Source organism: Salarias fasciatus (assembly GCF_902148845.1).
Source record: "Salarias fasciatus chromosome 7 unlocalized genomic scaffold, fSalaFa1.1 super_scaffold_4, whole genome shotgun sequence".
NCBI lineage: Eukaryota > Metazoa > Chordata > Actinopteri > Blenniiformes > Blenniidae > Salarias > Salarias fasciatus.
Window position 1 is genome coordinate 1,742,304 of NW_021941229.1, and position 21,166 is coordinate 1,763,469.

Genomic DNA, 21,166 nt, shown 5'->3' on the forward strand with positions numbered 1-21,166 from the left:
AAAAGGCTCCACATGAGCACTGAGCTCAGTATTTCTCCTATCAAACTCCGAGAGTAAGTTTTAAGCAGCTGAAGTTTGAAGGGAGAAAAACAGGAGGAGCTTTCAGTGAAAGTTTCCTGCAGAAGCAGAACCTCTCAGCCGCCAAACATTCCGGCTGAACCCTCCTGCAAACGTTCATGACACGTGAATAAAGTGGAATCAGTCTGTTCCAAAAGTCCTTTATTGAACATAAACTCCAGTTCCATTCGTCCAGGCCGAGCGTCTGCCTACAGCAACCGTCACGGAAGAAAATATAACGCTCTGCAGACACACTCAGGACACCGTGTAAACCAAACCGCCGTGCATCCAGATACACCAGCACCTTCACTTCCTGTGCGACTGACTGGAAACGGTTAAACGGACGAGTGCGTCACTGAAAACACAAAGCACTCAACTTCATTTTGCAATTTCAAGTGTTTTATTTTTAAGTTTTACCCTAAATTACAGTTGAATCTCATCACATCACATCTTTCCATTTTTTAGGAGGAAGTGCCTGGTACTTCCAGGGCTAATGCTCGCCGTGCATCAGGCTGGAAACCGAGAGTCTGATCAGAGGTTCTGAATGATCCCAACAGAAATGACAGCAGGAGGACGAGAGCAGAAGAACAGCTGGAGGTTGGTTTTTGGAGTGGATCTGCGGAGCTAACAGAGCCAACGGCTCGTCGGCAGAACAAGGCTTAAAACAAGGAGTTTAGTGTTTTTGTACAATATTGATGCACAACAGGAAGCGACGCTGTTCATCCAGGAGCCGAGCGGACAGCTGGGAGGTAGAGCCTGAACGAAACGTCATCTGACTGAGTTTACCCACCTTCTAAGACTGTTCAGGTTCTCAGAGACTCACATGACTGAAGACAATCAGCACGACCGAAGCAAACAAGACCTGGCAATACTTATACTGTGGTAGAGATAAATAAATACAGCCATAAATAAATAAAAATGATTAAAGCAGAGTACCTTAAAGTGCATTCAGTCTATCAAACCCGCCTCAGAGTTCAGGCGCAGTTTCTACATCAGGCTCGGCACGCAAGGCACTCATGGGAATGTGCGCTGGTTCGACCAGGGGTCAGCGGGGGGTCGGCGTCGGTCTATGGGGGTCAGCATTGATCTGCCAGGGTCAGCACCGGCTCCGACACATTCACATTAAATCTGATGCTTCATTAGGGTTCTGATAGTTTCTGTCTTTACCTGAACTCAACGTGACGGTTTCTCTCTTCTGCTGGCGTCTCTAACGTTCCACAGCCGGGAACTCACAACTTCTCCATAATGTAAAAAAAACTAAAACATTTTCAACAAAGGAGTGCTGCAAAGTCTGAATAAAACACTGTCATTACACGTTCCTGATTTAATGAGCCAACTGCACGAAAGCCACTAAATAAATCTGTTATTCAAAAAAAAAAAAGGGGATGCAGTTCAGTTTTCACAGGATGTTTTCAAAGCTACTTCAATAACGTGTTAACTTATTAAACTCTTGGCTCAAATATAAATTCTCTGTTTTTCCAGCTTCATTCCGTGTGTGGTTGCAGTTTACCGTCCGGGTTTCTAAAGAGGAATGTACGAACACAAAGCATCACGTTCACCCAAACCTCCAATCACTCGACCTCCGTCACCACGACGACGGAGGTCCGGTCCGATGCCAACGCGGGGGCAGGGAGGGGGGGACTGGGGGGGACTGGGGGGGACTGGGTGATCCGGAGCGGGCGGGTCTTCAGGTAAGGAGGCGCTCTGCTGTAGCGAAGCCCTTTGAGGCGGAGCGTCTGGCCGCTGACCCAGTGTCATGTAAACGCAGGACTCCGTCCGTCCAGAGGAGCAGCAGGCGGGCCGTCCTCCACCGTCCTCTAATGTCCTCCACCGTCCTCTACCGTCTGTCCAAGCCGAGGACTGAAGAAACTTCCTTTTTGTCAGTTATCAAAGGAAAAGAACAAAAAACCAAGCACACCCAGAGGTTCTCCGGCCCGGTGGTTCCGCGGTTCTGCCTCCGGCCTCACTTGGACTGGACCCCCAGAGCGATCTTGAGGTACTCGTAGACCACGTAGCTGATGCTGACAGACGGGATGACCTTCATGAAGTTGGGGGCCAGACCCCGGTAGAGTCCGGCGGGCCCCTCGGTCCGGACGATGTGTCTGAACAGGCCCGTCATGCTCATCTGAGGGCCGCCTTCCAGAGTGGCTGAGGGGGACGACAGACAGCGTGGACGGACGGACGCACAGACGGACAACATCTCCACTTAGTTTGTCTCATGATAATATTCACACAAATGGACGTTCCCATCATAATTAACAACAGCCTGGTCCAGAGAGGCTCACCTTGTGCCTGCATCCTGGTCCTGATCAGAGCCAGGGGGTAACTGGCCAGCTGGCCACACGTGCTGGACGTCGTCCCACAGGCTAACAGGACGAAGACTCCGGGGTCGGCGCTGTCCGTGGCAAAGCGCTGCAGCCACGAGTTCTTCAGAGTCTGACAGGGGACGGGAGGGGGGGGGGGACAGGTGAGGACGGTGAAACAACGATCAGACAGGATCTGAGCGGATCCTGGGACAGATCCTCACCTCGTACACGGCCAGGTCGATGCCGGCGTACGGAATGATTCCCAGCATGTTGGGCACGTAGCCCTTGTAGAACGTAGCCACTCCCTCCTTGCGGAGGATCCGCTTGGCACAGTCCACGATGCCCGAGTACTGACCAGTCCTCCTCAGGGCCAGCCGGGTCTTCAGGACCTGCGAGGACGGGGAGGGAGGGACGTGACTTCGGCACACCTCAGCCCGACGCTGGCGTCTTCCTGACTGGAAAGCTGCAGTGTGTCTCACCTCCATGGGGTAGATGCTGCTCTGAGCGATGGCGCCGGCCAGCGAGCCGGCCACGAACCTCTCGGCGATGCCCAGCGTCTCCTGGTTGCTCCCGATGAACCGTTTGATCTGTCGGAGGACAGGCGTCACTGCTCCGCCCGCCGGCGCGCGGCACACGCCGGGAGACGGCGTCGGGGCTCACCTGCTCGTACGCCATGAACTTGATGGCGGACTCGGGGGCGATCTTGATGACGTTGATGCCGTTCCCTCGCCACAGAGACCTCACGCCGCCCTCCCGGATCATCTGGCCGAAGCCTCCGGCGATGCGCATGCTGTTGCTCTTGGAGGCGTGAACCTGGGAGCGGGACGGACAGGAAGTCCCTCTGAGAAAACCTCCCTCCTCCCGGCTGACACAGGGAACAAAAACTTACCCGGGTTTTACCTGCATGAGCACTTTGAGCCTGTCCAGCGGCGCGGTGCAGGTCCGGGACACGGCGCCGGCCCCGCCGCCCGCCACCAGGTGTCGCCACAGCATGCCGGTGTTCCTCTCCTCCGCCGTGAACTCATCAGGGACCATCAGACTCTCTCCCACGTCGAAGATCTGAGGAGGACCAGAGTGACCCGGGTTCACAGGCCGACCGGGGACTTTCCCTCCCTCTGCTGGTGGACACGCCCCCCGACCCGCCCACAGGCAGATTAGCTCCGCCCTCTAAAACTACAACTGGGTGCCATTTTTTCTCTTCACGAATGATACCGGAATCGAGTGGGCGTGGCCAGGTGCAGCTCATTAGCAGCCTGTTCTGGAGCGCAGTGGAGGGACGAGACTGGCCGACAGTCGGGACAAAACAACATTGTTCTGACAGTCCTAAAATGAACCCCGTCACGTCTGAACGTCTGACATCCACTGGCATGTTAAAGTACCTGTCGTCCAACCTGTCGGCACAACAAACAGAGCTGGGCTGGGAGTGTGTGTGTGTGTGTGTGTGTGTGTGTGTGTGTACCGTGGAGTGCTTCCAGTACAGGATGATCTCGGGGATGTTGCCTGCCGGGTGCAGCAGGTGGTAGTCCCGCCACTCGTTCCAGTCGATGGTCATGGTGCCGTTCTTGTCCATGCTGGTGGCAGAGGAGGAGCAGAGTCACACGGCTGAACCCGCCTGCAGCCTCCAGGGGGCGGCGCCGAACCCTCAACCCTGAACTCACATGTCCCTAACCCCACTGCTGCAGACACACCGGGTGATGAGGACATGTGGAGGGAGGCCTGTCGGGAGCGGCGCCACGGCCACGCCCACATGACGGCGTTTCCCTCTGATTCAAAGTCCTCTATACGGAAATCACATTTATTCTCCTTTTTTTTTTACTATAAATCTCTATAACGGTTTGCATGGTGGAGGGATTATGTAATTCAGCTTTAAAATCAGAATCAAGCACGTAATTCTGAATGAAGCTACATTCAGAATAATCGTTTCCATGCTGTCATGTAAACGTGGCCATTAGGAGCCCGAAGGCAGACGCACCACTGAGTGTGTTTTCTGAAAAGAATCGCCCATACGGCCACTAGAGGGCGCTGGCTCATGCAGGACTGGAAGCGGTTCAGAACTTAAAGACAGCCAACCTGCAGGAAATCAAACCAAACAAACCAAGCACTCAAACACCAGCAGGATTCAGACAACGCTGCCGATTAAAACTGATAAAACAGGCGAGAAGTGTTTCCCGAAACACTGCCAAAAGGGAAAAACTACAGTACACAAGAAATCCGACATTCAGCGCCTCCACGTCCTTCCTGTGGCGGCAGGATGCTTTAGACTGATCAACGCCACAATCCGTCTCCCGTCTGCAGAAACATGGTTTGGCTTCACGCCGTGAAGCAGACACACAGCGGGAGATCAGTGCAGAGCCGGCCGAGCAAGCAGACCAGAAAAACTACTTACTACAAGATAGGAGCCCAGATATGACCCCTCCTTATTCTGAGCCCAGCCACAGAGGAAGACAGACAGACAGACAGACAGAGGGTTAGACACACAGGAAACACACACACTGAAACCGGCTCACAGTGATTCAGGTTAAAACACGTCGGCCTCAGAATCACTGGATTCATCTGAAGATCTCAATACAGTCATAGATAATTCCATGCAGCGTCTGTTCAGGTTTCATAGATCAACGTTAAAGTTTCTACAGCGACACGACGTCTGCAGCGTCGTGCTCCGCTTCCTGCTGGATGTCCGCTGGCTGAGTGACACTCTTCACACCCTCCTGGGCCGAGCCGGAGCAGCAGCAGCTCAGAGAGGCTCGGCGCGTCCCGCCTCACCTCTTCAGGATCTTCTCGGCCTGCTCTTCGGAGATGTTGACCCCGAGGTCTCGCAGCGACTGCATGATCTCCTGCGAGTCGATCCAGCCTGCGCCGCGGGAGAGAGAGACCGGATTATTGCTTCAGTACGGGAGCTCGTCTCTCACACACACACACACACACACACACACTGCAGCGTTCGCTGGCCGGCTCCAGCTCGGGCCTCACCGTCGTTCTTCTTGTCCAGACTCTTGAAGACCAGCCGCAGCTTCTTCTCGTGGTCTCTCAGGTAGTGGACGAACTCCTCGAAGTCCAGCTGTCCGTCCTGGTCTTTGTCTCCGGCCTTCACGATTTTCTGTCAGGAAACAGCAGAGTTTCAGCCAAACCGGTCACACACACACACCCACAGGAATGCTCAGTAGATTTACTGAACCGAAGCCTCCCTGGTGTGTGTCACACACACACTCTACCAGCAGAAACAGAACAGTGTGTCAGAACAGTGAAGCTGCTCGGGGGAGAAGCAGGACGGATGTTTGACAGCGGCGCTCTCTGCAGGCCATGAAGCTGCAGTGACGGAGCGCCGCACGGCCCGGCGAGCAGCGGCCGGAGACCATCTGCTCTCTGACTCGGCCTGCAGCCCGGACCACTTTACAGCCGTCTCACATCACTGGCCGTCACTAATCGCCGACAATCGGCGGCACTCCGGGCCAAACGCCGCCCGCCGGGCCCGCTGGAGGCGGTCCACATGGACTCAGGGTTCCGGGCCTCAATAACCGAGAGGAGCAGCTTCCTCCCACCGCTGACAGCAGGACAGAGACAGCAGCTCTTCTCATGTCCGTCCAGAGTCAGGGCTTTGGGAAACCTCCGCTCTGACCCTGATTCACACGGAGCTCAGAGACCCCCCTCGCCACCGGCCGCCCTACCTGCTGCAGCTCAGGAGTCGGAGCCACCATGATTAAGACCGTGTCTTTCTTGGGGGTACACTCGTCGGTGTGACCCTGGCTTGGTTCCTCCCCCGTGGCCTGGCCTGGCCCCTCCCCTGTGGCCTGGCCTGGCCCCTCCCCCGTGGCCTGGCCTGGCCCCTCCCCCGTGGCCTGGCCTGGCCCCTCCCCCGTGGCCTGGCTCTCGGCCGGCTCGCCCTGCGCTGTGCCAAACACTCTGTGGCAGAGAAAAGTCAGCATGTCCTGCAGCATCCTCCAGCCGGCCCTGCCCGCCGCGGCGTGGCGTGGCCGGACCCGGCTCGGGGGAGGGGTTCACCGGAAGCGGGGTGGAAAGGTCGGCTGAGGACAGCAGAGCGGAGTTCGCCTCCTCCTCCACAGGATCAGTGGCTGGAAGGTTTTCAGCTTCACACACAGCCTCATGAAACCCGAAACACTCCAGCTTCCTCCGGCACGCTTCCCTCTTCTTCTGCGGCCGTCACTCTCCTCCCGCTGGAGCTGGTCGCCCGGCGGCGGCGGCGGGGGCAGACACGCAGGATTCGCCGCCTTGCCGGCTTCAGCATCAGCAGCCAGTGAAACGCAGCACAGAAACCTGCATCCTCACTGCAGCCCGGCCCGGCCAATCACTGCAGCCCGTACAGGCGGGTCCCTCACAAGCAGCCCGTCGGCCAATCGGAGCCGGGATAGCAGGACGGAGATCACAGCGTCAGCGGCAGGAGGCGGAGGGCCGGCTGGAGAGCAGGGTTTCCCCTCAGCTGCAGCTCTCCTCCCACTGGGCAGAAAATCTGCTGAGCGACGCCTCCGCCTCCCGCCGTCGCTCCAGTCAGCATCAGCCACCTCAAACAACCCCAACTTAAACCTGGAGCTTTTTAATTCCCTGCACACGTCCAGCTCCCTCTGTGGGACAAAGCTCCGTCACGCCCTCCAGTCCCGGCTGCAGCCTCACGAGCCAAACAGACTCCAAACGACCAATCACTGACCCACAACGTGTCTCCGAACCAGCAGAGACTCACAGACGCTCCGCGGAGACACCAAACGCAGAGACGTGTTCAGGAGCGGTCCCACTCCAACGCCAAGTCCAATAAACTCTGATTCTGTCCTGAACCTGAAACCTAATAGTGAAACCATCCAGTTCACAGAACTAATCAGAGTGGAAGTAGCAGGGGGTGTGAAGCCTCCTCCCCCGATCCCTCTGCAGCGAGGGGAACAACGGATCCCCCCCCCTACCGGAGGATCCCTCCCCTGTACCAGAAAGTCTCCTCTGAGCCTGGTTCTGCAGGCCTCTTCCTCCTCTTGCTCGTGTGGAACTGTTTGGGTTTTCTCTGTGTCTACAAATGACTGAGTTGCGTTTGGAGCTGAGTGAATGAAGCTGAACTGAACAATCTGTTTCAGGTCCAGCGGCGGATCAGTGGGGAACCCTGGATAGACCCTGGTGATTCATGTAGGTCCACCTCGATACTTCCTGGACTTGGAGGATTTCTGAGCGTCAGGCTCAACAGAAGGCTGTCCAGAGTCACTCCCACGCTAAACTCCTGCAGTCGCCAAAATAACTTCTACAAAGCTCTGAGCTGAACAACAGGCCACTGAACGCGTGTCTGAAGGTCTCTTATCAGCTCCAGCAGCCTCAGCAGTGGAAGGTGTCCTCCTGCAGCCTGCTGCGTCCTCTGCTGCGTCCCCTCAGCTCCAGCGGGACTCAGACAGCCGTCATCATTTGGACCGGAGGTTAAATCCATCGGTGAGCTTAACGCGGCCGGTCCAGCCTGCTCTTTAACTTCACCTGGTCTGACTGACTCAGCTGACTCCGCCCTCACCCTGACAGCGCTCAGCTGCAGTCTGCCCTTAGTGCCTCTGAGCAGCACTCAGCACTGAACTAAACTTAGACACAGAAACGAGCTGAGCACTAAAGATAGGAGCTGTGTGGAAATCTGCTCCAAGATTACAGATCTGCGTCCAGCGCCGACGGCGCCGTTTGAAGCAGATGGAAAGGAGCATTAGTACGCTCCAACACTGACGGTATTGAACAGCTGATCTGCTGACGTTATTGATCCGGGGTTTCTCTCTGTCAGCAGAAGAAACGTGGCCACAGCGTAGTTCTTTGATAATCAAATAACTGAACATCCTGAGCTAAAATACATGGTAATAAATTAGGTAGTTATAAATGTATTTACTAAACTTACCCAGGATTAACTAAATTACTTTAAACATTAATCTTGTGAAGAATGAGAAACTGTCTAAGCTGTTAGGGAAGTCTTTCTAACGTTCTCTTTATTTATGTATCAACACAACATACACACGTTTAAAATAACAGAATTTGAAATATAAGGGTGAGGACTGACGAAATAAGGAAGCTCTGACTGACAGACTGATCTGGCTACAGGACAGGAAGTCCAGAGAGGACGACCAAAAGCAGCAAACTGAGCGTTAAACTGCTCTGCTGCTGAAATGTACAAACTAAAAACAAAGCTTCAGTTCTGTTTGGCGGCAAGAGAAAGAGAACTGCTCTTTAGTCAGAGGAAAACAAAGAAATGCACTAAAACATCAACATTATTGATATCAGTGTATTCGTGGAAAATGATCCTGGATTGTGATTGGCTACTGAACTGAGTCATCGGCGGCCTCAGTCATAAACGCTGCTTTGGCTCAAAACAGGGTGTGGAAGGTCAGAGGTGAGAGGTGAAGACGTCCAGCTGTCCTGGTGATGACAGTGAGTGGTCTGAACCGGCCCCCCGCTGTCTGAACCGGCCCCCCGCTGTCTGAACCGGCCCCCCCCTGCTGTCTGAACCGACCCCTGCTGTCTGAACCGACCCCTGCTGTCTGAACCGACCCCCTGAACCGACCCCCTGCTGTCTGAACCGACCCCTGCTGTCTGAACCGACCCCCTGAACCGACCCCCTGCTGTCTGAACCGACCCCCTGCTGTCTGAACCGACCCCCTGCTGTCTGAACCGACCCCCTGAACCGACCCCCTGAACCGACCCCCTGCTGTCTGAACCGACCCCCTGCTGTCTGAACCGACCCCCTGAACCGGCCCCTGCTGTCTGAACCGACCCCCTGCTGTCTGAACCGACCCCCTGCTGTCTGAACCGACCCCCTGCTGTCTGAACCGACCCCCTGCTGTCTGAACCGACCCCTGCTGTCTGAACCGACCCCTGCGGTCTGAACCGACCCCCTGAACCGGCCCCTGCTGTCTGAACCGACCCCCTGCTGTCTGAACCGACCCCCTGCTGTCTGAACCGACCCCCTGAACCGGCCCCTGCTGTCTGAACCGACCCCTGCGGTCTGAACCGACCCCCTGCGGTCTGAACCGACCCCCTGCGGTCTGAACCGACCCCCTGCTGTCTGAACCGACCCCCTGCTGTCTGAACCGACCCCCTGCTGTCTGAACCGACCCCCTGCTGTCTGAACCGACCCCCTGCTGTCTGAACCGACCCCCTGAACCGACCCCTGCGGTCTGAACCGACCCCCTGCTGTCTGAACCGACCCCCTGCTGTCTGAACCGACCCCCTGAACCGACCCCTGCGGTCTGAACCGACCCCCTGCTGTCTGAACCGACCCCTGCTGTCTGAACCGACCCCCTGAACCGGCCCCTGCTGTCTGAACCGACCCCCTGCTGTCTGAACCGACCCCCTGCTGTCTGAACCGACCCCCTGCTGTCTGAACCGACCCCTGCTGTCTGAACCGACCCCCTGCTGTCTGAACCGGCCCCTGCGGTCTGAACCGGCCCCTGCTGTCTGAACCGACCCCCTGCTGTCTGAACCGACCCCCTGCTGTCTGAACCGACCCCTGCTGTCTGAACCGACCCCCTGCTGTCTGAACCGACCCCCTGCTGTCTGAACCGACCCCCTGAACCGACCCCCTGCTGTCTGAACCGACCCCCTGCTGTCTGAACCGACCCCCTGCTGTCTGAACCGACCCCTGCGGTCTGAACCGACCCCCTGCTGTCTGAACCGACCCCTGCTGTCTGAACCGACCCCCTGCTGTCTGAACCGACCCCCTGCTGTCTGAACCGACCCCCTGCTGTCTGAACCGACCCCCTGCTGTCTGAACCGACCCCTGCTGTCTGAACCGACCCCCTGCTGTCTGAACCGACCCCTGCGGTCTGAACCGACCCCCTGCTGTCTGAACCGACCCCCTGCTGTCTGAACCGACCCCCCGCTGTCTGAACCGACCCCCTGCTGTCTGAACCGACCCCCTGCTGTCTGAACCGACCCCCTGAACCGACCCCCTGCTGTCTGAACCGACCCCTGCGGTCTGAACCGACCCCCTGCTGTCTGAACCGACCCCCTGCTGTCTGAACCGACCCCCTGCTGTCTGAACCGACCCCTGCTGTCTGAACCGACCCCCTGCTGTCTGAACCGACCCCCTGCTGTCTGAACCGACCCCCTGCTGTCTGAACCGACCCCTGCTGTCTGAACCGACCCCCTGCTGTCTGAACCGACCCCTGCTGTCTGAACCGACCCCCCTGCTGTCAGCAGCCTTTTAACCAGCTGCAGGTTAATCATTCAGTCCGGAGCAGCGGGCGCCGCCGGAGGCTGGGTGATCGTCCGGCTCTGTTAAACAGTGAAGGAATCCGTCCAGCGCGGTCCAGACAGACAGAGGACCAGAGCTCGCTTTGGACGGCCAGAAAGGACAAACAGCAACCACTGCCATCCCATAAGCAGCATCAGCATCCAGTGGCTAACAGTCCACATCGCCTGATCACCGCTTGTGGCCAGAAAATAGAACTCAGTTCAGACTAATAGAATTTTTCATAGAATTTTAAAAATGAAATGTACTATTTATATTCTCTTTTGGATGTGTTTACATGGGACTTTTGATTCTGAATGAAAGCTAATTCTGCATACAACACCTCAATAAACTTGGCTCTGAATAAAGTGGCCACTTCTTCTCATTCTGAAGCCAACAGTGAACCTGCTCCACCATCCCCGCCATGACGCAATGCTCCAAGATGGCGGCCTGCAGCAAGAGACCGACTGGTGTGCAGACGACTGGTTGAGCGGGAGCCTCAGAAGAAATGGACGGGAGCATGATGTCTCAGGGCTTTTTAAAACTGTAGCATCCAAGCTAATGGGGAAAGAAAAAGAACTTTCACCAGCACTGGGGTTTGTTCACTTCCTGTATACATAATACGTCACATCCGCCTTCTGACCAATCAGAATGCTTCAACCCCAACACTAATGAGAATTTAATCCTCCTGTTTACCAAGTAAACACAAAGAGAATAAATACAATTTGGAATTAACTCATTCTGAACTAAAAACACCAACATATGAGCAGGAAGGTATTGAACAGCTGATACTCAAATCTGAAACATCACATCAAGAAGTGTGATCAGAACATTCCTTCCTGTACAGACTGGAAAGCTGCAACATGTCAGAGGTCTGGATCCGTGCAGAGCAGCTGGGGTGAGGTGGATTCTGGGTGAAGCTGGAATAGTTCACTACTTAAAAAGAAAGAGAAACAGCGGAGGTGTAGAAGGTGAAAGTGAAAGACAACGATCGATCCATTAATCACTGATAGATACTCGATTATTAATCCTGCAGGATTCGTTCAAGTTAGAAAGAGACAAATAGAATGAAGTGAGATGGAAATAAAGATAGAAAAACAAAGTAAAAGATATTGTGCATGCTGAATTAAACGATCCGTGCTCTCACCCTGAGCTCGTGCTCGGTGCGGTGCACTCCCAGCTTCTTCAGACCGATGGTCAGGTCGTTCACGCAGATGCCTCCGTCTCCGTTCACGTCCAGGACCTGGAACAGCACCTTGAGCCGGTGCTCCTGCTCCGACCCCCCGCACAGCTCACAGGGGTGAGGCGGGGACCGCGCGGGACCCCGGCTGCCCTGCGCAGACAGGGGGGGCGAGGAGGGGTCGCCCCCGCCGCCGCCGCCCGGGTCGACCCCGGGATGGCTCTCCGCCGCCCGGCACTGGCAGAACACGTCTCCGAGCAGGGGGCCCAGGACCGAGCCCTGCTGGTGCATCATGGGGGTCCGGGTGGGGGCCTGAGCGGGGTCCGGGTGGAGGTCCGGGTGGAGGGATCCGCTCGGGCCGCCGCTCGCGCACCAGCGGCCGGTCTACCACGTCACGTGTCCGGCTCAAAAACAAACGGCTGCGGCGCCTCGGGCTCCGGCTCGAGCGGGTGATCTCCCGGAGATCCCGGTGCTGCCCGCCGCTCCGTTATCAACACACACACACACACACAGTCACAGTCTCACACACACAATCTCACACACACACACACACACACACACACACACACTGTGGCCACGACCGAGACGCGACGCGACGCGGCGCCGGGTGGGAAGCCCGAGCTGTCAGCGCTCACCGCCGTTAAAACGTCCTCCGGGCTCCTCTCTCGGCCTCCGCGGGGCTCCGCCCGCGCTCTCAGACACACGCCGGGTCTGTGCTCCGCCGCGGCGGGGGTCCGGGCTCCGTTCGGCCGGTACAGCGACAGAAAGTTCCCCGTTGAGGAGATAAAGGTGTTGAGCGGCAGGAGCCGTGCCGGCGGAAGTCTCGCGTCTCGCCGGTCTCGCGAGAATACACATCAAAAGGCGACGTCATCTCCCTCGTGAGTGACGTGTGGAGAAGGGCGCGTCTGCAGACCCGGGGACCGCAGCGGCAGGACCCGCAGCTGCAGGACCCGCACTGACAGCGCCACCTGCCTGAAACCGTTCAAACACACAGCTTGCCGCTTTAAATGACAAGAGATGAGGTAAAAACAGCTTTATTTTCCTGCTCAGAATATACTTCGAATTTGAAAGAGTTCTTTTATGGAGTAAAGCACTACTGCATGCCCTTCCTATAAGTAACTAATCAATTATGAAAGCTATAATGGCTCTAAATACTTCTTTTAAGCACTTTTCATAATTCCTTGTAATACGTGTGTGTGTGTGTGTGTGTGTGTGTGTGTGTGTGTGTGTGTGTGTGTGTGTGTACAGGGCTTTATGCAAGCTGCCAACAATTCACATGACAATAAAGACTTGGACTAAATTCCTTTACTTTCTGGCTTATTCCAGCTCTTCACAGCTCATCATCTCTCTCATTTCCCTTCACCAGTGCATGCTGAGGCACAGCAGTCAGGTATGAAGCTGCCTGACGCCCCGAGCGAGGGCTGGTATTTGTCCTTATTAGTGACAGTATGTTGGAAGTGTTTTTCTTAAACCCTGTCCGTGTGTGGGACGTCCCCAAAATGCAGGGACAAAGAGGCTGAATTTTACGCACGTCACTGGAATCAATGGCAGTGCTTCAAACCCAGTAGACTGCAGCAGCACGCTGGGAAACACCCCTCCAGCTGCTGCACAACCGCTTAGAAAGTGAACCAAAAGGGCAATAAATAAATAAACTAAGAATGACAACATGCAGACACTGCAGATCAAACAAAAGACAAACATGTTTCCAACACGTTTCCTTTATTGGTTTTTTTTATATATATATAAAAACAAGTCCACTATAAAGGTCAAGCAAATGTACAAAATAAGACAACGAGAAGCAACAGTACATTAGTGAGCACGGTGGTCCTCCGGTCTGCGTCCAGGGTCCTGACTCTGAAGACACCGGCGGCTGTGGTCAGCTCTTCTGAGTCGCTCTGGACCGACCGAGGACGTGTGAGGCACGGTGCGAACAGACGTAACAGCGGGAATGTCCTGTCCCCTCATGCACGGGGCTACAGCTTCAACTACTCTAGCTTCAGCATGCAGGCGAGCTCAGGAGCCCAGGTGCAACCAGCTCACACTCCACAGGAAGGGGTGGGTGTGTGTGTGTGTGTGTGTGTGTGTGTGTGTGGTCAACCTGGTCTGAGCTGCTGGAACATCACCGAGGGACAAACAGTCTCAAAGCTTTACATTTTCACTACATTCTCCTACATCAGAGTGGAAACAGAAACCAAAAGAGGTGAAGCCTTGTGCCTGCGTGGCGGTCAGCACAGCAGACTGCACTGCTTGTGGTTGTTAAACGGACCGACAGCCATCAGATATCCACTATGCTGCTGGAGAGAAGGCCTGAGCGGAGAACAGGGGTCTGCCACCTTCATTTAAGGCTGGTTTCAGAACACTGTCAAACAGAAGACAGCAGAGCTTCTAAATGAAGCACGGTCGGTGTTTTTTTTACAAACTACAAACTTCATTTGGCGAACCACTGAATCGTTTTTGTACTCAAGAGTCACAATTTTCATTTTAAAATGCAAAACCTGAAAAGAAAGCTGCTGGGAGCCACTAAACAGGGGTCTGCAGTGAAACTGGTTCATCGACAGTGTGCTGAATGTCTACGCATCAAACTTCCTGGTTTGTGGCTGCGCTGCCTGTTCCTCACCAGCTGAAGCTCAGCAGATGTTTGTACGGAGAAGAAAAGCAGCCTGGAACAACCTGGATCAGCTCATTGCTGCCGTTTAAATTTGGGTGTCGCTTCTTCATGCCAGCAGCAGAATAGATGTCTCAGCATCAGACGTTTGTGAAGCACATTTAGTTTTTCTACTCTGTGACTACGACGCAGGCCGGCTCACATTCATGACCCATTGATCCAGAAGCACGGCAGTGTCAGACATCGCCGTCAGCACCGACGGCCCGGGTTCCAGCAGCCTGGCCAGGATGGCTCTGAGGCGGAGGGACGACCCGTCCTCCCTCCGACTGTCAGCTTCCTGTCAGGCTCCAGCACAGACAGAGCCTCGAACACTGCACCTTCAGCCGTTCGTTCAGATACTTCACACTCACATCCACGTCTCCGCCCGGCGGCGCAGCAGGACTGAGAGGAAAGTGGAAGGAACAGACCTGAATTCAGAGTAACATGATGCTGCACGTCCTGTGTGTGTGCAGAGGAATGTATGGATGAGTGAGTGTGTGTATGTGTGTGTGTGTGTGTGTGTGTGGCGTCGACCACGTCTGCCCAGATGCTTGGGAAAGGGTTCAGTCACAGAGAGGCGTCGTGTCACGTTCTACCAGGAGGGGGCGGTGTTGGCCAATCGTCTCATTCGCCTGCAAACACACACATCAGACTCCAGATGAGCACACACACCCTGACCAGAGCGCGGGGAGGAGAGACGGGAGCTCAGTGTACATCTGGCTGAAGTGTTAGCTCATTTAATCAATCACAGCTCCATCAGCACTGTACCGACGATCACCTGCTTTCTTTGTACAAGCAGTGTGTGTGGTTTCTCACCGGGTGTTCCTGTCCTGGTCTCGGATCTTCTTCTCCATCTCGGCGTCTGTGAGGGTCTCCAGCAGGGGGCACCACTGGTCTGCGTCGCCGGTGTTGCGGATGGCGATCTCCACCGTGGGCAGCGGGTTCTCACTGCCAGAGCGACAGCAAACGCTCCGTCACTGCAGAGCCTGCCGGCTGCAGGCCAGATCTACGGCTCTCCATCGGCCTGGTGTGTGTGTGTGTGTGTGTGTGTGTGTGTGTGTGTGTCACCTGAAGGCGTAGGTCCTCTGGTGCCAGCTGAGCTGACCGCGGATGCTGTAGGCGATGGTGGTGACGAACTCCCCTCCCAGGCCCAGCTCGGAGCACAGCTTCAGGGCGAAGGACTCCGGGGAGTTCTCCCTCTCGGACATGTCCCACTCGAACTGGTCCACCAGCGAGATGTTCCCCACGTGGATGTTAAGCTGAGGAGCGCACACACACCGAGAGGAACCCGCTCAAAACTCCACCGTTCACACACACTTCCAGAGTCCAGGCGAGGTGAGACCTGCAGCTCTGCAGCCACGCTGAAGGAAGTCAGTCACCAGTTAACACGGGAACCACCTAATCCAGAACACCAGGGAGACGCTGGTCCTCACCTTGATGATGACTCTCTGGTCCGCCTGCTCCTCCAGGATGCTGTCGGTGGGGTAGGACTCGATCTGCTGCCGGATGGCCGAGGCGATGGCCGGCACGAACGCCAGGGGGTTCAGGTCCAGGTCGTCACACAGGATCTCTGCAAACATCTCCGGGGTCATGAGCTTCTCTGAGGAGGAGGAGGAGGAGGAGGAGGAGGAGGAGGAGGAGGAGGAGGAGGAGGACGAGGACGAGGACGAGGGGGGAGGGGGAGGGGGAGGGGGAGCAGAGTGAGCGAGGACCCAGCAGCAGCAGTCCAGACTCGCCGGAGCTCCACTCCGTTCAGGTTTACCGTTCATGTTCCAGGTGAAGGCGTCTCGCAGCTTCTGCCCGTCGATCTCCATGTCCAGACGGATTGGAACCAGCGCCTCCATCTGCGCCGCGTTCTCGTGGATCACCGCGGGGTCGTGGTCGTCGAAGCTGAGACACACAAACACACCTGTGGGTCAGCTCGTCAGTCGTGTGATCAATGCTGCTGTTGTCTGGGCTTGGAGAGGTCAAAGGTCGGCCAGGGAGAACCCACCACAGCGGGAAGGTCCTCTTCTTGTCCCGGCCCATGCGGCTGCGGTTGATGGTTGTGGAGCAAGGCACGGCGTCCAGGTGGTGGGAGCTGTTAGGGAGGGTGGGAACCCACTGGCTGCTCCGCTTGGCCTTCTGCTCCCTGTGAACACACACACACACACACACACACACACACACACACACACACACACACACACACACACACACACACACACACACACACTCATTAAATTGAATCTGATTAATCTTTTGACAGTCCTGCATTATTTAATCGTGATTAGTCTCAGTAAACAGTAGATACTGGAGCTCAGCTTGGCTTGCATTTATTGAAAAGAAAAAAAAAAGATATTTCATTCATGGTACTAAGCTTTCCCTTATTAAAGTTGTGGAGATTTATTGTACTTTTAACTGAATGAAAAACAAACAGAAAAAACCATTTTTACTTCCAGCTGAGAATCTTTGACCTTCATAAATCAGATAAATGTCCTTCATAACAATGTTTCCTGGTTCATCTCCCCAGTGTGTGCAGGTCAGAACAGGAAGCAGATGAAGGAGGTGGCGAGCTGTGTGTGTGTGTGTGTGTGTGTGTGTGAGGAGGTTACCTGACGTAGGCAGGGGGCTCGGTACTGATGGACACGGCCTTGTACTTCTCATCGTTCCCCTCAAAGATCTCTTCACACTCTGAGGCCTTCAGCAGAGTCACACTGGTGGCTGCGCCCGGACACACACACACACACACACACACACACACGTTGAAAACTGATTCACTGAGATAATCAGGAATATTCACAGGTAACACATCTGCAACACTTCTATGTTCAGTTTTCACTGCTCTCCATTCATAGGCGGTATCTGAAACTCTCCTGGACACCAGCGAGCGGTTCTCCCTCAGCGTCTCCCCCGCCTGGCGCCAAAGCCAGCCCGACAGCGTCCACTCACCATGTGACGACGCTACGATCTTCTTCCTCTCCTCCACAGAGGCCAGCCTCCTCCACAGAGACGGGTATCTCTTATACAGGGAGCCTCGGAACATCCGCAGGTAGTTTCCCACCTGAGGACGAACACAAAGGCAATGAGAAGAGCACACTTCCTGGGAAACATCAACCGTCAAGGTCAACCACAACAACAGACAACCTGAGGGAGGCGCTCCTTCCTGTTATTATTATGTTGAAGCACAGTTTATCGATCAAGCCCATCATCCAACAGCACCACACACCACAACTTCAACTCTTGCTGGGTTTTTGCCCGTTGCCTGGTTGAGTCTGTCTGAGAGGGGATAGCATGCAGGGAGGGGCGGGGCCAGGGGGCGTGGCAGTGACAGCAGCTGTTACAGACCAACAACTCATTTTGATGTAAAGAGCTCTAGCTGTGTTTTAGGAAAATGTCCATATATTCTAAGTTTCAATGTTCGACGTTTTTCAGGAAAATTAATACACAACCCCTGAAGTGGACTGTATCACTGAATGAGTTGATGATGTGCAACAAGTGCTTCATGGAGTGATTAAAACGTTCTTTAAATCAGACATGACTCATTTCCATAATGTGAAACTGCTGAAAGCAGAATCAGGACAACAGCACCACACAATATTTCACATTTCTGATTATTGCGATATGACTATTTGTGGTTCCACTCCTTATTACCACATGACCATGAAACTCCAAAGAGGAAACAAGGTAAAAACAGTGGGACTGTATGGTAAAGTCACCTGACAGTCCAGTCTCTGTTCTTAGTGTTTTCTCCAGGTAAATGAACCATTAGTCTCAGGCTCTGGTTAAAGATGTCCTCGGTTATTGTCACTGAGTGATCATGATCCAGTTTTGAGCCGGTTCTTTGTGCTGTAAACCAGTATTGATCCTTGATTCAATGGTTCCTTTATGTTCCAGACATGACACTTAACAGGACTGGAGTACTCCACAACTAGAACATTCACAATGAACTGAATCGTGCCAGAAAGGCAGTTATTTCTGCACATGGCCAGAGAGAGAAGAACATCTGCATGCATATGAACATGCTGACTCAATCAGGAGGAGATTATCAGATGATTAAACTGATTTATTTCACTGTTATTTTGAAGTTGGAATCCTAATGCTGAAAGACACCAACATCATATAATCAGGGTTTGGGTCCTACAGTTTTCCCCTCCTCGCCCCACCCTGAGTTTAATCAGTGTTATGTAGTGTTTACAGCGGTGGAGGCTCAGGGACGTGTTGCTGCACGTGATGCTCCAGCATCAACAGTTTCCCTCGTATTTCAATGAGAACTTAAGTTTCACTGAACTGCAGCAACTTACTGCAGACAGAAAAGACATGGGTTCGGTGTGTGTGACCCGGTGTTTTCTGTTATTCCCGGGGCTGCGCGGCTGAGCCGAGCCTCTTGTTATGCCGTTTTAACCTGTTCTCCGGTTCAGGTGTTTCTTTGTTCACGGAGCATCGATGTGGCTAGTTAGCATGTTAGCATGTTAGCGGGAGGAGCATGGACAACCAGGGCGGACAGCTGAGCCTCTGAGCGTTAACGAGGAATTAGTTACATACCTCCGAGCCCACCATGTAAAAGTCTCCATCCTGCTCTAGCTGAAATTTAACAGGCTTCTGGCCAAAGGTTTTACTTAAAGCTAGTTGCATCATTGTAAAGATGCTATCGTGCTAACCAAGAAGTAGCCTTCTCTTCTTCTGGTGCGTTCACCGCTTCCTGTAACGGTGGGAAATCCAAAAATCCTCTGTACAGGACAGAGCTTTTCTAACTTTTTCAAGAAGTATAAAAACGTATTTCTATAAAAATTCAACGCCTGAAAACACGAATAGTAATCATAATAGTCACACACTATCTTCGCCGTGTATATCGGCTAATTTAAAAAGTTTGTGCAATAGTCAGGCTGCTTTACGATTTTTACTAAAACCGCAAACGCAGCTTCAGACACATTCTTCTATGGTCCACAGATTGACTTCATGGATCATTACCGCCCCGACAGGCTGGAGGTGGCCCTACAGTTCTCCAACGATATCCAAGTAACGTGCATTTAATAACAAAATAATAACGCAAGAACTTAAAAGTCAGTATTCTGATTGCTAAATTTCATTAATATCAACATTTGATATGCTGTCTCTAATGAAAAAGATATGGCTTTATTAAATTTTAAACTTTATAGTAACGTCTTTGTAATTGATCAAGTAATTTGTAATTAGTCTTATCAGTCAAAACAGCACCTTTCATTTGCAGGGACAATACTCACATCTTGAATTGTCCCGTCATATATGTTGGAGTGGGATCAGGATGTCCACTGGTGTTTCACGCTCCCAGGGATCTGGACCACTGAGGGTCCCAAAGGGGAACGGACTTCTTCTTTGTTGAAATCAGACAGGAACCTTCCACTGATGAAAACAAAGCTGAAGACCCACTTCTTTACTTTTATGTGGAAGTCTTTGTTTGACTGATGTCATTTTATTCTTTCAGCATGTTGTTAAATGTACTGATGTTTTTTTGTAAAACAACTGTCTGTCAGAATTGGAAAACTACACTATCTTCTTGGTAAAATACAAATCATGGGGGTTGGTGAGTGACTGGGAGCATTGTAGTGTAGATTTGGAGTCAGTTCACATCCCTTCCATCATACTAGATCCTGGCTCGGCTACAGGGCTTCTGCTCTGCCCGGGGCAGACGGCTCCGATAGGACACGCTGATAGGTGGCCACGATGACTCCGCTTTTCCTCCTTATATCTCCAGAACAGTTGTGAACACTTCATCATTGTGACATTGCAGCGAAATCCACTACATCATCATGAATTCTTTGAGAAGTCAAACTTAAACTGAGGTAAAGAGAATCTTGGAAATCCTTCCAGAGTTTCTTTGTTAATAACTGATTTTCATGAGAGCACATTCGCAGTGTGTTAAAGTGAAGGGGTGAACTGGAGCTTTTATCAGTTTATTTCACAATGATAACAGCCACACTACAAAAATAACACCATGATTTTTACCAAAAACTTTAATTTCAGTCAAATCTTAAAAAGGACACACATCCTCATTAAAATGTCAGCAGTAGTGGGACTGTGAGAAGCAGCCAGTGTCCACTGGAACATGAAGTTCATAAAGGTCTCCAAAAAACAGTAATAAACAGCTGGAAGGGGAGTGTGTAGAAACACACTGTCTGGTTGTGCATATGATTACAGTTTGAGAGTAAATATAATCTCTCATGGTGGAAAGTGGAAGGTGCAGTGAGGAGGACCGAGAAGCCCGCAGTCAAAACTTCAAGTCACGTTATTCTCCACAACAAAGCCAGGAAGCCACTAGTGGCTAACGAGGTCCAGCATCAGCACACATCAACACAGCAATCAAACCAGTGTTCTCCAGCCCTGCTCCTGGAGAACCTCTGTCCAGCAGGCCAGGTGGGAGGAGTTACTGTGTTTTATTGGTACACTGCCACCAATGTGTCAATACGTACTTTTTTTTTTTTTTACAGATACAGCATGATATTATATTATTAGAATTTTTTTCATAGACACCCAGTCTATGGCTTGCGGACTTCCGGGGGCCCGGGGCTGCTGTCGACGTGCTGCTACTGTGCAAACGACTCCTGCTCTGTGTGAGGACGTCGTGAGTGGAATACACCAGTGATTCTTCACCGTCATTCTGTCCAGGTTTCTCTCTGAGGATTTCATGTTGGTTGCAGCAATAATTCATTGCAAAAATGACAGAATTTCAATAACTGGTGATTTTAACCTGCATGTTGTGATAATATCTGGGACTCAATGTCCAGAGAATTTTTAAAGCTTTTAAACTGGTTAGATTTTTAACCAACATGTCACAC

At 53.2% G+C, this 21,166-nt stretch overlaps 2 protein-coding genes and 1 long non-coding RNA gene across 5 annotated transcripts; 1 reads left to right on the forward strand and 2 right to left on the reverse strand.

Annotated features, from left to right (window-relative positions):
* Window positions 1–213: 213 nt before the first annotated feature.
* On the reverse strand, window positions 214–12,562 carry slc25a25b (solute carrier family 25 member 25b). 3 transcript variants are annotated; one of them, XM_030084838.1, is made up of 11 exons: window positions 11,696–12,562; window positions 5,334–5,460; window positions 5,127–5,214; window positions 4,750–4,785; window positions 3,823–3,934; window positions 3,264–3,422; window positions 3,024–3,176; window positions 2,843–2,950; window positions 2,585–2,752; window positions 2,343–2,493; window positions 214–2,205 (listed from the first exon to the last, which is right to left on the reverse strand). In XM_030084838.1, exons 1-11 carry the CDS (start codon window positions 12,020–12,022, stop codon window positions 2,021–2,023), a joined length of 1,614 nt encoding a protein of 537 aa, XP_029940698.1. In that variant the 5' UTR covers window positions 12,023–12,562; the 3' UTR covers window positions 214–2,020. The 3 variants fall into 3 exon arrangements, with proteins under 3 accessions (XP_029940698.1, XP_029940699.1, XP_029940700.1); XM_030084839.1 differs by lacking the exon at window positions 4,750–4,785 and having other exon boundaries at window positions 11,696–12,561; XM_030084840.1 differs by lacking the exons at window positions 3,823–3,934; window positions 4,750–4,785; window positions 5,127–5,214; window positions 5,334–5,460; window positions 11,696–12,562 and having other exon boundaries at window positions 3,253–3,376.
* LOC115382886 (uncharacterized) lies at window positions 12,128–17,310 on the forward strand. Its single transcript, XR_003930601.1, has 3 exons — window positions 12,128–12,750; window positions 13,055–13,118; window positions 17,210–17,310. It is a non-coding gene; the product is annotated as an uncharacterized LOC115382886 (long non-coding RNA).
* On the reverse strand, window positions 13,437–19,058 carry LOC115382884 (SWI/SNF-related matrix-associated actin-dependent regulator of chromatin subfamily B member 1). The gene is made up of 9 exons (XM_030084841.1): window positions 18,897–19,058; window positions 17,304–17,415; window positions 16,967–17,075; window positions 16,366–16,503; window positions 16,135–16,262; window positions 15,806–15,972; window positions 15,441–15,631; window positions 15,189–15,320; window positions 13,437–15,004 (listed from the first exon to the last, which is right to left on the reverse strand). The coding sequence occupies exons 1-9, from the start codon at window positions 18,987–18,989 to the stop codon at window positions 14,965–14,967; spliced, it is 1,110 nt and encodes a 369-aa protein (XP_029940701.1). The 5' UTR covers window positions 18,990–19,058; the 3' UTR covers window positions 13,437–14,964.
* Between the last annotated feature and the right edge of the window lie 2,108 nt (window positions 19,059–21,166).